The sequence below is a fragment of the Ochotona princeps genome, chromosome 32 (genome assembly GCF_030435755.1).
Source record: "Ochotona princeps isolate mOchPri1 chromosome 32, mOchPri1.hap1, whole genome shotgun sequence".
NCBI lineage: Eukaryota > Metazoa > Chordata > Mammalia > Lagomorpha > Ochotonidae > Ochotona > Ochotona princeps.
Window position 1 is genome coordinate 7,745,226 of NC_080863.1, and position 14,604 is coordinate 7,759,829.

Consider the following 14,604-nt stretch of genomic DNA (forward strand, 5'->3'; position numbering starts at 1 on the left):
GACCTGTGTGTATGTGTGTGTGTGTACATAATTATTTAAAGGAGAAACTTTGGGAGTTGGTTGGGAAGAGGAGGAAGGACACGCGCTCTGTATCCGGATGCCTGCACTCACACCAGGACGGACATCAAATCGAGGAACCTGGCGGTGCTGTGGCGTGGACCTACCTTCTCAGCTCCAGAGCGTGCCACGATTTGCACGCAGTTGTGCGTGTGCCCATGGTCCCCGACAGCCTGCACTTTCTGCCGTTGGCCCCGTTAGGTTTGTCTTCCCCCACCAGCTTCCTTCCGGCCAGGGAAGGAGAAGACTTGCAGCTGGGCCAAGTCGGTCTCTCTCCCCACTGTCTCCCTCCCTCCACCTCTTCCCCCAGCGGTGGAAGGGATTGAATCTGTCAGTAATGTCACACCTACCACTTGTCCTGGTCTGTTTTCCTTGGTGAACTCTTGAAAGTTTTATTCCAGGGGACTTGAGAACTGCCGCTCAGTGGAGGAACATGCAGTATCGAAAACCATCTTAAGGGTCATTTGTCCAGATGGCAGGGTATTCGAAGAGGCCACCCCGCGAGGCTCAGGGTCCAGCCAGGTGGGAGGGCCTCTGCAGTTGGTGCTGCTGCCTCTTCCGTCTTGTGCAGAACACCTGCTTGCTGGGGTGGAGTCACTCTTGGGCTTTTGAACTTGAACAGGGAGAGGTCCAGGTGGCTACAGGGCCCCCAAGTTTGGCCAAACCATATCCCTTTGTAAAGCAATGACAGTTTTGCCTCGGGTCCGCCATGGAATACCTTCCATTTAAAACTTGTGTATCCTTGCCAGGACAGTTCACACAACACCCCGTTCTCCTCCCTTCCCGAGTTCGGTCACAGCAGGCTCTGGTGTGTGGATCTGGAAAGCCTGTACCTTGGCTGGCCACTGCACAGGGCAGGGGATCTGAGCCAGGATGTGCAATACATGCAGAAGGCGGTGGCGTTCTGCTAGTTGTGCCATGAGCGTCCCCCAGGCCCTGCCCTGCCCAACCCTGCCTCCTGTTTCTGTGTGGGAGGCAGGGCAGGGTGCATGGGTTCCGAATGCTCTGGCAACAGGGACAAGAGAGGCGACTGCCACCGTGCTGCCCAGGCGCGGGGCTTTCTGCCTGCCATGCTCTGCCCCTGCCGCCCGCCTGCTCCCTGCAGCAGAGACCGAAGGGGAAGAATTCACTCCAGGCCAGGAGCACGAATCGCTGATCCTTGAATTCCTCTCACACTTGACCTTGGTGAACAGAAATGTGGGGGTGAAAAGAAACAATCACTATTTTTTTTTTAATCTGATAAATAATTAAAAAGAAAAAAAAAAGAGAGAGACGTTCTTGTCCTTGTCTCGAGTCCTCACGCCAGCCCACTAGGCGCCCAGCAGAGCCACACTTTGGTTCTTTCAGGGAAGGCCGCATGGGAATGTGGGGTTAGGCTGGCCATTCTCTGTTCTTCTGTCCGGTAGGTGACTGAATTTCTTATCTCTACACAGCCATGCAGTAGGTTAGCCTGGCATCAGTCATTCCCAGCACCTGCTCCGTTTGTGTGTGTGGTGTACCTGGTGCCTACAGTGCCATCCGACTCCCTAGGCTGTGGCCTTGGAGGCTGCCCCAGCTCAGGGAGGCAGCAGGTGAACCAGCCAGCTGCAGAAAGGCGATGGGGAGGAGCGGGAAAGAAGGCGGCCCCAAGGTGGGGAGCCTCGTTACCTGGTCTCACACTTCTTTTGTCGCTGCGCGCCTGAAGGACCCTTGTCCAAATGCTGCGCCTGTTGGTGGACAGAACAAGTAGGGAGAGCGCACGAGGACGACCGAGGTCACTGGAACCGGGGTGGGAGGGTAGCTTCTGCAGGCCCCGCTGGCAACCGGGAAAGTGCTGTCCGTTTTACCTTCCTGTCACCCAGTCGTACAGTGAGCGGCTTGGCCGCGCTGTTTACGCTCAATGGCTCTGAGTGTCGGGCGGTGGGAGTGGGCTGCCAGTCACCGGCGCCCTGGCACTGTCCTCCTCTCCAGGACCAACTCCTGTCCTCGGGAGTCGCGTCCCCCTGACCAGTACCCGCAACCCTGCTGCAAGCTCAGCCTCTTCATCGCTCCATGCACTTCGCCTCTTCCGACGCTGGGGGGCGCCAGGGAGCCGCCGGCTGTAGCTTCCCGCTTATCTCATGTGGTGATAGAACAGCCTTGAGTCCTGTGGCTTGCTAGTGACCCACGGGACTCAGGGTAATATTAGGTTTTACCAGTTTATTATAAAGGATAAAGGACACAGGTGAACTGCCTGTTTGGCAAAGTTTACGGGAGGAGTACCAGTACCCCCAAATAGCCCCCACTTCCCTCAACCGTACTCCATTGCCTCACCCAGTCCCAGTCCACATGAAAGCTGGGACTGGGTGTAAGTCATGTCAGGCTGGACCACAGTGCCCCCTGGCAAGTACAAGACGTTGGCTGGCAGCAGGCCTGGCAGGGGAACGTGGGCACTCTCCTGCTAGGCTTCAGCTCGCATTGGTAAGCATGAGAGCCAGAGCTGAGGGTAGACCAGGCTAGACAAGGAAGCAGCACTTGTTTGGTATACTTGTGGGGGCAGGGTGGGCTGAGCTAAGCCACAGCACCCATGGGTGTATGCTAGAGCCAGCTGGGATGTGGGATGGACCAGGCTAGACCACAGCACATGCGAAAACTGTGGCTGGGGGCATGGGCATGGTGGGGGTTATTGGAGGCTCCCTGGCTAGACCCCAGCACCGTTAGTTGGCTTGAGATGGGCCTGGGGGTGAAACTGACCGGGCAGCTGCATCCACCAGTATGTGCCCCCATACTGGGACAGGTGACAGACCAAACCAGACCCTGCACTGGCTGGCACACGCAAGAGTCTCTAAGGCGCCATCCCCCATCCCTGGGTGCTAATGGACTTTGACAGCAAGGAGCAATCCACTTCCTTCCCTGCCATCTCCCCTCCCCACCACACAAAAGAAAAAGAAAAATTGAAACATTTATCCCACCTGCTTTCTTCCATACGTCAACTCTCCCACCCTAATCTGAGGCCCACATAGGCATACATCCCTCTCAACTATGTAAACAATATTAAAAGTAAATATTTAGAACCAAAAAAACAAGAAACAAACAAAACAACAACAAAACACACACACACAACTTAGACACCTTCTCAGGCACATTATCAGGGAGCTAGATCTGAAGTGGAGCAGCCAGGACTTGAACTGGTGCCCTTAAGGGATGCTGGCATTGCTGGCAGAGGCTTAACCTACTATACCACAGCGCTGGTCCCTGACAATATTCTTTTAAAGCCAGAAGGATGTTCACTTAGCCCATTTCTGGACAACACCATGTAAGAAGTTTTGTCTGGCATGCTAAGATAAGACAGGAGGATGCTGCGAGAGAAGCCTGTCACAGGCCGTATGTTTACACAGCAAGGGTTTGGGGTACGAGATCACTGTGAGAATAACACAAGGAGAAGATCCTGATATGGCTAGAGAAAAAGTAACGTGAGTGTGAGACCTTTGAAGATACGTTGGTAAGACTCAGCCCAAATGCAAGAAGATAAAAAAAAAGTATAATAGTTGCAAAAGCAAAGACTATTAGAGACCCGATCTCCAAATGTAGTCCATTTCTCAGAAACTGGGGGTATGATACAGGATAATCCAGGGTGATACAGGGAGGTACAGGGTGATACAGGGAGGTACAGGGTGATACAGGGAGATACAGGGAGGTACAGGGTGATACAGGGTGATACAGGGAGGTACAGGGTGATACAGGTGATACAGGGAGGTACAGGGAGGTACAGGGTGATACAGGGAGGTACAGGGAGGTACAGGGTGATACAGGGTGGTATAGTGTGGGAAGCAGGTGTATGGCTGCCCCCTGGCAGAGGCTTGCCCAAGAGTGGTGATGGAAGTGGGGTCAGAAGGAGCCAGTGTCCAGAGATGCCTTGCAGTTGAGCCCACAGGGACCCTAAGTAGAAGAAGGATGGAAAGGGGGACCTAGCGAGAACAGCTACATTGGGGCTAGAATAAGGATGTGGCTGCCGGTGCGTGCTGTTCATTGACGCGGGGGCAGCCAGGGACAGGGCCTCAAGGCCTTTCAAGCTTCAGAGATGAAAGGAGGAGGAACCACCCCAGAATACTCAGAGATGAGAGATGAGAAGAGCAAGCCAGAACCTGTGCTGCCATAGAAACGGGAGGACAGAGCTGCCGGAAGGTTCTGTGCGTTCCGTCTGCGCGTCTCTGTCCTGGAGCGCTGGACTCCAGAACCCTGAGGTTGGGAGCCAGGCAGCCGGAAGCCGCTTCCAGGGGCAGGTGCAGAGGTGCTGTGTCCACATGGTATGAAAACAATAATTAAGCCCAGTCTGCTTTTATTTTTTTAATCTAATATTTATTTTTTTATTAAAGATTTATTTATTTTTATTACAAAGTCAGATATACAGAGAGGAGGAGAGACAGAGAGAAAGATCTTCCATCTGATGATTCACTCCCCAAGTGAGCGCAACGGCCAGTACTGCGCCGATCCAAAGTCAGGAGCCTCTTCCGGGTCTCCCACGCGGATGCAGGGACCCAAGGCTTTGGGCCGTCCTCTACTGCTTTCCCAGGCCACAAGCATGGAGCTGGATGGGAAGTGGAGCTGCCGGGATTAGAACCAGCGTTCATATGGGATCCCGGCATGTTCAAGGCGAGGACTTTAGCCACTGGGCTATGCCACCAGGCCCTAATCTAATATTTATTTATTTTACAGACCAAGACACAGAGATCAAAAACTACCATATGCTGGCTCGTGCCTCCAGGTGCCCACAGCAGCTCCTTCTGGGCCACGAGCGAAGCCAGGAGCTGGGAATACAATCCAGGTCTCCCTGGATTATCTCTCTGGATAACAGAAGTGTGGCTGCCTGAGCCATCGCTGCTGGCTCCTGGGGGACACATTAGCAGGAAGCCAGGGGTCAGGAGTTGACCTCCAGCGCTGTGCTGTGGGATGTGGGTATCTTAACTCCCAGCCCCAGCCTGTGAGATGACGAATCTAAACAGCACTTCTCTTTGAAGAGTCATTGAATGGTCTAAGTTCCAGATAATTATTCTGGCGATCTGACCTTCAAATAGGGCGCATTCATCTTGCTCATCCTTTACAAGTCCTTGCGCAATAATTCCGACAACTTACACTGGGACAGCCTCACACGTTCAGCTTACATTTACATTTCTAATGACTTGGAATCATTGAAACTCATCTTGTTGGGGTAGGGGTTGTGGCACAGTGCATTAAGCCACTGCCGGGGAAGCTTACCTCCCATATCGGAATGCCTGGCTCCGGCTGTGGCTCCTCTGCGGCTCCAACCTAGCTTCCAGTTGAGCAGCACCCTAGGAAGCAGAAGGTACCTGGCTGCCTGTCATCCATGGAGGACCTGGACTGAGTTCCTGGCTTAGGACTCACTGTTGCGGGTCTTTGGGGGAGTGAACCAGTGGATGGAAGATGGTTTCTCTCTGACTCCCCTTTGCCCTGTCAACCCTGCCAGGCAGATCTTTAAAACAGTTTCTAAAAACCTCATTTTGGGCGCAATGCATGTCTTTCATTTCTGGAACTACACGTAGTCCATATTTAAACAGAGTCAAAGCCAGGAAAAATGTACGTTCCAAAGAGCTAAGAAAACAGAGTGTCCGTTGGTATTATTTTGTTGTTATATATGACCACTTGGCGTTATTTACCAGTGTCTGAAAATCAAAGGGGTAAAAGGAACAAACTGTTATCTTTGGTGCCTGCAAATGTTGATTGACATAAAATAACTGAAGTATTCATTTGAATATGTTTAATTGAAATGATTCATTTCCAAAGCATTTGTTGCTGCGAAGAGCAAGCGAATACACTAATAACTAGGGCTGATTACAATGTGCTCAGCACCCCAAATTAATGTTGTCGTGGAGGAACAAGGGGTTGGAAAACCGTTGGCTCTCTGTATGCCACCAAAATACTCAATACTTCATCTTTGAATACAAATACACAAAGACCAAGGTGGCCACTCCTGTGGTAGTTTGGGAGTTAAGATTCGATAGAACATGAACTTGAGCTGGGTGGGCTGAGGGAAATATTAGATCCAAGTGTCAGTCTTCACGCTCGGTTGTGTCATGGCCCCGTCCGTGTGTGCAGAAATGTCTCCTTCGTGGTGCCTTATTGCACTTTTTTGAGTATGTTCTCTTTTCTCAAAGCCATCAAAATTGTGATTTCCTAATACTTCTGCTTCAAGGCCATAAGTGGAATTGAGGAAGCCCGCAGGTGGGAACTGCCAAGTTGAGGGGCCAGCTCCCAACCCAGCTGCCACGGGAGCAGGTTTCCTTGATATTTCAGAGTCCCTGGGCCATGGACCGAGTGGTGTGGTGTTTCTTTCACCCACTTCTCCCATCCCAGATTGGAACCCTAACCCGTTGCAGGATTTCCATGGTGGGCTGCCGAGCGCTGTCTCCCAGGATGCGCCTTAGCAGGAAGCTCGCATTGGGATTGGGGAAGACCTGGAGCCAGGCACTCCGGCAGGGGATGGCCGTGTTCCAAGTGCTGCCTGTAAGAGCTGTTTTGGCTTTTCCATTGAGTTTCACGTAGACGTTCCTATCTGAAAGTAGCTTTTACTCACAAAAGGCTGCTTACGGTGTTTGAGATTTTAATTTACATTCGTTTCGAAAAAAGAACCAATTTGAACACCTAGTTTCATGAACTGTTTTTACACTTCAGTTGATAAATACTATCATTGTAAAGATTTATTGATTGATTGATTTCATTTGAGAGCCAGACTTACAGAGAAAGGAGAAACAGAGACGACGATCCATCTGCCGGTTCACTGCCCGAATGGCTGCCGTGGCGGGAGCCGGGCTTACCTGAAGCTCCTTCTGAGCCTGCCATGGGGGTGCAGGGGCCCAGGGCCCTCTTCCACTGACTTCCCAGGCTCATTAACAGGGGGCGGGGTCAGAAGTGGAGCAGTCAGGATTGGAACTGACACCCATATTGGGATACCAGTACTGCAGGTGGAGGCTTAACTCAGAGATACGCCATAGTGCTGGCCCCTGGAAAGGTGGTTTTTATAAGTGGGACCTAATCTTGCCTTTTATAGAAATAAGCGGAAGCATTGTGACAGATCAAGATGCCTCTAGGATTTTCACTTCATTTTCTATCCCCAGGTTTCTTCTCCCAGTGGGCCTCTCCATGGATAAGCCCTTGTGGCCCCCATCCTGCCTGTCCTTCATGACTCTCCTCCCCTGTCCCAAAACTTGGCTCTCAAAGGCTAATCCCACATAGATGCTGGCTCAAGTCCTGACTGCTCCACTTCCCATACAGCTTCCTGCTTATGTGCCTGGGAAAGCAGCAGAAGATGGCCCAAAGCCTCGGGACCCTGCACCCCCGCGGGAGACCTGGATGAGGCTCCCAGCTTCAGCGCTTCAGTATGGAATAGCCCTGATCATTGCAGCTCTGAGTAGTGACAGAAGATCTTTCTTTGTCTCTCCTTCTCTGTGACTCTTTTGCAGAAATAAATTTGTCTTAAACTGCTCATTTGATATGGGGAGGGGAAGGAGGAGAAATACTCAGAATACACTCGCATCTCTTGGGTCTCTCCCTTAATGCATGCAACAGCCAGGACTGGGCTGGGCTGAAAGTGGGAGCAGGAAATTCAATCCAAGTCTCCCAGGTGGGCGACGGGAACCCAGCCGTTGGGTCCCCTCCCAGGGTCCGTATCAGGCGACTTTCTAGGTGTCGCTTTGCCAATACATACATGTCGCTAGTTGCATCGCCCGGGGAGAAGCAGTAATGGTTACCTCAGCAGCAGATGCGCCCCCACCCCTAGCCCCGTACCCCACAAGCATGCATCCCACGCCCCTCGGCATCCCCTGCGGTTCCTCCCCCAAGCCGTGCGGTGGCGCTGCATCCCGACTGAGTCCCTCAGCCTCTCGGGCGGTCGGGCGCGCGGAGGCTGCTGGGGAGTCTCCTGCGAGCCGGTGCGGGGCGCGCGGGACGGGCGGGGGTGAGTGCGCCGGCCCCAGGTGGGCGAGTGTCCTGCGGGGGACTCGGTGGCTCGGCGGGGAGGGACGTGCCCTGGAGTCCGGAAGCCCTCGGGGGAACGGGAGCGCCGCACCCAAGGCCAGGGCGGGGAGGAAGGCTGAGGCTGGAAGCAGGGGTCTTTCTCCTTTGACCGACCTGGGGACCCTTCGAGCCCTGTCCTCCCTGTCCCCCCCAACCCCGCCTCCTCAGGCTACTCCACCTGCCACCCTGGCCTTGATCTGCTTGGACGGCGTCTTCCTCTCCTCGGCCGAGAATGACTTCGTCCGCGGGATCCAGGAAGAACTGGCCCGCTTCGTGCTGCAGAAGGAGCTGTCGAAGTAAGGGGGGTGGAGGGAGGGACGAGGGTGCGCCTGGCTTGCTGGGGAGCAGGAGGGCAGGGTTCCTGGGGGCCCCCCTGCCCCCACCTCTTGTTTCCAGGGGGCCAGCAGCCCGGGGGCCGTTAGTCCTAACGTCTGCTGCCCGCGGCCTCTTCTTGCCTTTTTATCCTTGACTCGGGGCAAGGCGAGGGGATGTCGGCCAGGATGGGATGGGACCCGGTGGAGCAGGAGGAGTTGGGTGTTCCACGCCTCCTGCATGGAGTGGGGCTGGGACCCTCCCCCAAGGGAGGGATCGGCCCCAGGCGGCTCGACATCTTTCTGGTTCCTTTTCCCAGGGTCCTGCTCTTCCCTGCGCTCTCCAGCCGCCTCCGGTACCTGATCCACAGAACGACAGAGAATTTCGATGTTTTGAGCAGCTTCTCTGTCGGCGAGGGCTGGAGGAGAAGGACCGTCATCTGTCACTCGGACATCAGGTACCTAGGCCACTTGTCTTCCAGCAGGTCCTTGCCGGTGGGTGGCTGGAATGTCGACCACAGCAGGAGTCAGGGTCGGGGATCCCCTGGGCTGCTGGCCTGTTCGGCTCCTTGGCTTGGAGGCAATGTCCCTTTCAGAGAGGGTAGGGAGGAGCCCCTGTGGGGCCTGCAGTATGTCCCCGGTGTGCCTCACAGGGATGGGTGCTGAACAACCCTGATGTTTCACGTAGCAGGTGTTTCTTGGAATGTAGGTGGTTATGTGACACTCTGCAACACTTAGTGGTGGAGAGATGGCCTGAGTCGGGTGCTGTGGAAGCATTCCAGCTTTGTGCAACCTTACCACACGGCGCAGGCCTGCCACTGACCACAGCCCCTGGTCGGTGAAGTTTGGAGGGCTGGGAGGACGAGACTGCTGCTGGAGATGTGGCTTGTGTTTCACAGCCAGCCTGTCTTGTAAGCAGAGGGAATGGAGATTGCTAAAACAACCCTGAATGCACTCTGACCATCCCCGCCTCGTCTTGTTCCAGAGTGCCCAGTGCAGATGGCAGCTCGGGTCCTGGTCGCCCTCCTGCCCCCCAGCCTGGCAAGCACCGCGGTCCTCGGCCGTCACCAAACCAGGGAACATCTGCAGGTCCCCGAGGTGGCCGGCAGGGCCGATGGCATCGCGGACGCAAGCCAGACCAGCCTTTGTATGTCCCTCGGGTGCTACGCAGACAAGAACAAGATGCGGAGACCTCCTCGCCGCAGCGCAAGGGAGAAACCCCAGTCCCTGGGGTCGCGGAGGAGCCTGCGGATGTTGGTGTCAGCCGCTCTGATCAACAACTTCCCGTGTTGGTGACTCAGGTGGCAGAGAGCCCGAGGGACCAAGACCAAAGTTGCGAGAATGGGTCATTGCTGGATCCCGCTGGTCCTGAGCCACCAGGGCCTGGGAGTCCCTCGGGGAAGGGAGACAGGGTGGAGACAGCCACCCCGCAGCCGGACCTGGAGGAGGAGGGGAAGGGAAGTTCTCCCGAGACGGGCCTGGTGGCAGAAGAGGAGGAAGGGGAGGAGCCTGCCAGCTGCTCTGACGATGAGGATGATTACAGCGAGCTGCTGCAGGAGGTGAGGAGGCTCTGGATCTGGGAAGAAGGGTGCACCTGCGGGGGGCCCTGGCCATGGGTGGCTCAGGCCTGGGTGTGAAGATGAAGGTTCTTAGGAGTTGTCCAGGAGGAGCCATGATTGGCCTCCGCCAGCCATTCGGCAGCCTGTGACTCTGGGCAGGTCGTTGTGCTGTTTGGAGTGTCACTTGCCTCATGGGAAAAAAAGAACAAAAATGCGAGCTTGGCGAGGTCGCCAGGGCCAGGGTGCGCGGAGGTGCTTGGCCTGTGCTCTGGATGATGGTCTCCACAGCGACTCTTCCACCTGGGGCTTTGCCCAGCCAGGCTGGTTTCCTTGGAACCAGATATCCTGCCCTGGCTGCCTGCTGTGGGGTCAGTGGGGAGTGTGCGCATCTTTCTGTTTTCATTTCATAGATGAGTGCAGACCAGAACATTTTACTTCATGTCACTGGACTTGTCCAACTGGGTCTCTTGCTGGCTTGGCGGCTTTGGGCCATCCTCTCAGCTCTGTGGCCTTGAGTCGTCCAATCTATAAAGGGAGTGGATAGAATATGGTGTTCAGGATTCTGTGACATACACTGGCCAGTACATCCCCCAGTAGGGATGCACCTTAAAAGCAGGTGCCAGCCCACAAAACTCTCAATTTCCTGCCAGTTGACCGGCACATGTCCCTCCCTAGACTCCTGTCAGGCCGGGCTCCCTGTGCAGGGCTCACGGAGGGCGGCTTGGGAACCAGTTCATCAGAGCCCTGCGTGTCAGACCTCCCATGTTGAAGGGTCTGGTTTCTCCCCCAGATAAAGGCCCAGCTGACGGAGAAGGACATCCAGGTAGAGCTGGTCCGCGTGGACGCGTCCTCCTGCGCCCAGGAGCTGCCCGCGGAGCAGGACCTGGCCCACGTGGTGGAGATCTACGACTTTGAACCTGTACTAAAGACAGAGGACCTCCTGGCCACATTTTCTGAGTTCCAGTGAGTCAGGGTTGGGTGGGGGAGATGGGGAAGGTGGGGTGCTGGCCTCCCCAGGGAGGAGCCAGGACACAGCTCTGTTATGGTGCAAAGTGAGGGCCTGGGTCCCCCTGTCTGTGAGCCCCTTGTCTCCCGCCAGCCACCGACATTCAGGCCTGGCCTTGGCAGTTCCCAGCGAGGAGCCACTTTTGCCGAGTGCCATATGTGCCTGTTGGGTCCTGCCTTTTTATTTCCGGACCCCTAGAACCTGGCTGCCACCCTCTGACGTCACAGTCTTCATGTGACCATTCATGGTGCGCTCAGGCCTGTCTGGCACTTGTAGGGTTGGGGAATCGGAGCAGGGTGGGGACCTGCTCTGGGGGACAGGGGACAGGGTGTTGGCTTTGGCTGTTTGTCCACTGCTGCCTCTTCCTTCACCCACCCCCCACACAGGGAGAAGGGGTTCAAGATTCAGTGGGTGGACGACACTCACGCACTTGGCATCTTTCCCTGTGTGGCCTCAGGTAAGGCTGCTCCGGGAGCTGGGGACGATGGGGCTCGGCTCCTGCTGTGAAGAAGGGAGGACCCTTGGTAGCCCCGGGGGCAGAGGGTCGACCCTGAGTCATGGGGCCTGCAGGCTCCCAGCTCCTGGTGAGCCAAAGGGAGGCCAGCTGGGCGGGCCCCGGAAGCTCTGGGCATTGCGCCTCACCCTCCTCCTCACGCTGGTGCCATCAGTGACCCGTCATGGGCACTAAGGTTGAGCCCTGCACAGACGCATATGTTCAAGGAGGCCACAGGTGAGCAGGTGTTGGCTTTATGAAGGGACAGAGGCCTCCAGCAGGCTTTGAGTTGATGTGTGTGAGTGTATTGTTCCCTTGGCCTCAGGACACGGGGCAGGTTACATCTATTTTATAGATAGGAGACTGTAGGGCACCAGAGTCCACTCCTGTGATAAGGCCCCCTCCCGACTCCCAGCTGGGGTCACCATGCATGCGGCTTCTTGACCAGCACTCTTTGCTGTCGGGCTGTGCTGCCCCTGGCCCACCTCTGCTCACGCTGGATGCATTTATAAACGGCCGCTGCAGCCCTTGGCTAGGCTTCTTGGCCTTCTCCGTGTACATCACGGCTGGGTGGGGGCTGGTGTGTGTGTATGCCTGGCCCTTGGGCGCCCAGCCCTCTGTGCAGGCTGCGGAGCTCCAGGCAGGGCGAGGCTCGGCTGTCTCAGCCCTTCCCTGAGCTTCGAGGAGAGCTGGACACGGCTGCATCCTTTCTGGGTGGTGCGTGGGGGCATCCCCCGGGACAGATGGCTCCAGGGTTGCTTCCCTCCCACAGCTGCTGAAGCCCTGAGCAGGGAGTTCTCGGTGCTGAAGATCCGGCCTCTCACGCAGGGCAGCAAGCAGTCCAAGCTGAGAGCGCTGCAGAGGCCAAGTAAGGACATGGCAGGTGCAGCCTGTCTACTGCGGGCGGGGAGGAACCTTCCCTCTCTGTGCCCCCTCAGCCTTTCTTGTTCATTTCCTGCTGGTTAGGCATCCTGGACTACGCTCCCCTCTCCAGAGGGTCTGGGGCACCTAGGGTGGGAGGCTGTCCAGGGTAGGGGTCCCTGTCCTGAGTGCTGCTCAGGGGCCAGCTTGGGTTCTTGGGAGCCAGGGAAGACACATCCTAAGGGGTGTGCAGAGTTTAGGCTTCAGGGACATTGTGGCTCTGTTGCTTATTCAGGTTGACCCTGAGCAAGTTCCATAGCTTCAGAGTTGGTTTCTTTGTAAGATGAGTGAGGGTCTGGGCTAGACTGGGGAGAGCGACATTGAAGGGAAGGAAATGACAGACCCCGCTGGGGCCAGGGAGGGTGCATGGGAGGTTCTGAGAAGTGCTACCTCCTGCCCTTGTCTTCCTCCAAGGCACAGTGGGGCTTCCAGAGGCCAGTTCCCACCACTGCACAGTGGCAGCTGGCAGAACAGGCCCAGCAGTAGCCCGCAAGGCTGTCCATCCCCTTGCGCCAGACCTCCTGGGGACAGCAAATGTCTGGTTTCCAGGTCCAGGAGTTCTGGGTATCCTGTCCTGGCTCAATCCCCCTCCCCTAGCCATGGGCAAAATTAACCCCAGATAGAGGAACAGATCTGCTGAGGGGTGACGGGGGTGGGGCAAGCTGGGCTTGGGGAAGTCTGAAACCCTCAGTGGCCCCTTGCTGTGACATCTGGCCACACCTGTGGGGTGCTGGAGGTTGGCTTGGGTGTCTGTGTCCCCTGTTGGAGCAGTAACCACAGCCTCGTGTGCAAGTCCTCACCCTGGGACCTTCCTTTCAGAGCTCCTGCGGCTGGCGAGAGAGAGGCCACAGACAGACGCGGCTGTGGCCCGGAGGCTGGTGGCCCGCGCCCTAGGGCTCAGACACAGGAAGAAAGAGCGGCCTGCGGCCTGCCATCCAGAGTCCCCTGCCACCCCGAAGACTGTGCCCCAGGACTGAGCTGGGCCCAAAACCATGAGCCTTTCCCAGACACCAGGGCAAGCCCCGCACCATCACTGGATCCTCTGGGTTCGTGGGCTTCCGCGTGGCCCAGCCCCAGCACTTGAGCCAAAATAAACGATATTCTGCTGTGACAGCTTGGAGATGCTCTGACTGGGGTGGGATGCGAGCAGGTGCTGGCCCCGTGGCGGACCTGGGGCTGCTAGAGGAGGAGGCTCCCCAGGGGACTGTGCAGTCTGCCCAGTTTGGGGCTGGTGGTACCTGCCCTGTGACACAGCGTGGCAGTGCTGGGGGTCCCAAGCCTTTTGGCTGATCTCCCTGCCACCTGGCGAGGCGGAAGGCAGGATGCAGATACAAAGGCAAGTCTGAATGCGTAACTGGGCCGCTTCCCTTGTGAGAGCAGATCTTGGGGTATCCCTGGGTGGAAGGACCTGGCACCCTTGTGGCTTTTGGCTTGGGTGAGGTGGGTGCCAAGACAGTTGTGTGTGGAGCTCTCCAGCACTCCGGATAGAGAGGAGTCCTGGCTGGGACTGTCCCGCCTGGTCCCAGCATCGCTGTCCTACCAGTTTCAGTAAATGCCAGGAGGAATTCAAGAGAGGCCGGCTCGTGTGCTGTTCATGTCCGTGGTGTCCCTTTGACGGCTGCATGGACGAGGCCCCAGGGGCTGTGCCAGGTCATGGGGCTGGCGGAGCCCCTCGGAAGCAAGCTCCTCTGGCGGTGGGGGGCCCTGCAGTGCCTCAGCCATCGTGCGCACATCACCAGCGCTAAGTTTGTGGTGTGCTACCACATGTGTCTGGTAGGAGTCCTGGTGGCCCAGCACCCTGGCCGTAGCACGACTCGGTCAGTACCTCCTATAACTGGGGCAGCCAGTCACATGGGTAGGCTGGCTGCTTTCTTGAAGGGAGGGGGTACTTTCCAAAGCCCAGTAAAGATTTATTTCATTTATCTGAAAGGCAGAGTTAGAGAAGGAGTCTCCTGTGCGCTGGTCTACCCCCTAAATGGCTGCAGTGATTGGGGCTGGACCAGGCCGCAGCCAGGAGCTTCATCTCTGCTGCCCGTGTGGGTCCCGAGCACTTAGGCCATCTGCTGCTGCCTTCTCAGGTTCCTAGCAGGGAGCTGGATCAGAAACAAGGCAGCCAGGATTGAATAGGTACTCAGATCGGATGGCAGCATTACAGGTAGCTATTTGATGCACTGTGCCACAATACCAGTCCCCAGCTGATATTAAATGACTAAAGGGGCCTGGCGCGATAGCCTAGTGGCTAAAATCCTTGCCTTGCATGCACTGGGA

The 14,604-nt window shown here is 56.3% G+C and overlaps 1 protein-coding gene across 1 annotated transcript; it reads left to right on the forward strand.

Moving 5' to 3' along the window:
• The first annotated feature begins 4,196 nt into the window (after positions 1–4,196).
• On the forward strand, positions 4,197–13,447 carry R3HCC1 (R3H domain and coiled-coil containing 1). The gene is made up of 8 exons (XM_058657453.1): positions 4,197–4,322; positions 8,215–8,342; positions 8,678–8,815; positions 9,343–9,916; positions 10,707–10,879; positions 11,309–11,379; positions 12,188–12,283; positions 13,156–13,447. The coding sequence occupies exons 1-8, from the start codon at positions 4,320–4,322 to the stop codon at positions 13,311–13,313; spliced, it is 1,341 nt and encodes a 446-aa protein (XP_058513436.1). The 5' UTR covers positions 4,197–4,319; the 3' UTR covers positions 13,314–13,447.
• Positions 13,448–14,604: the final 1,157 nt, after the last annotated feature.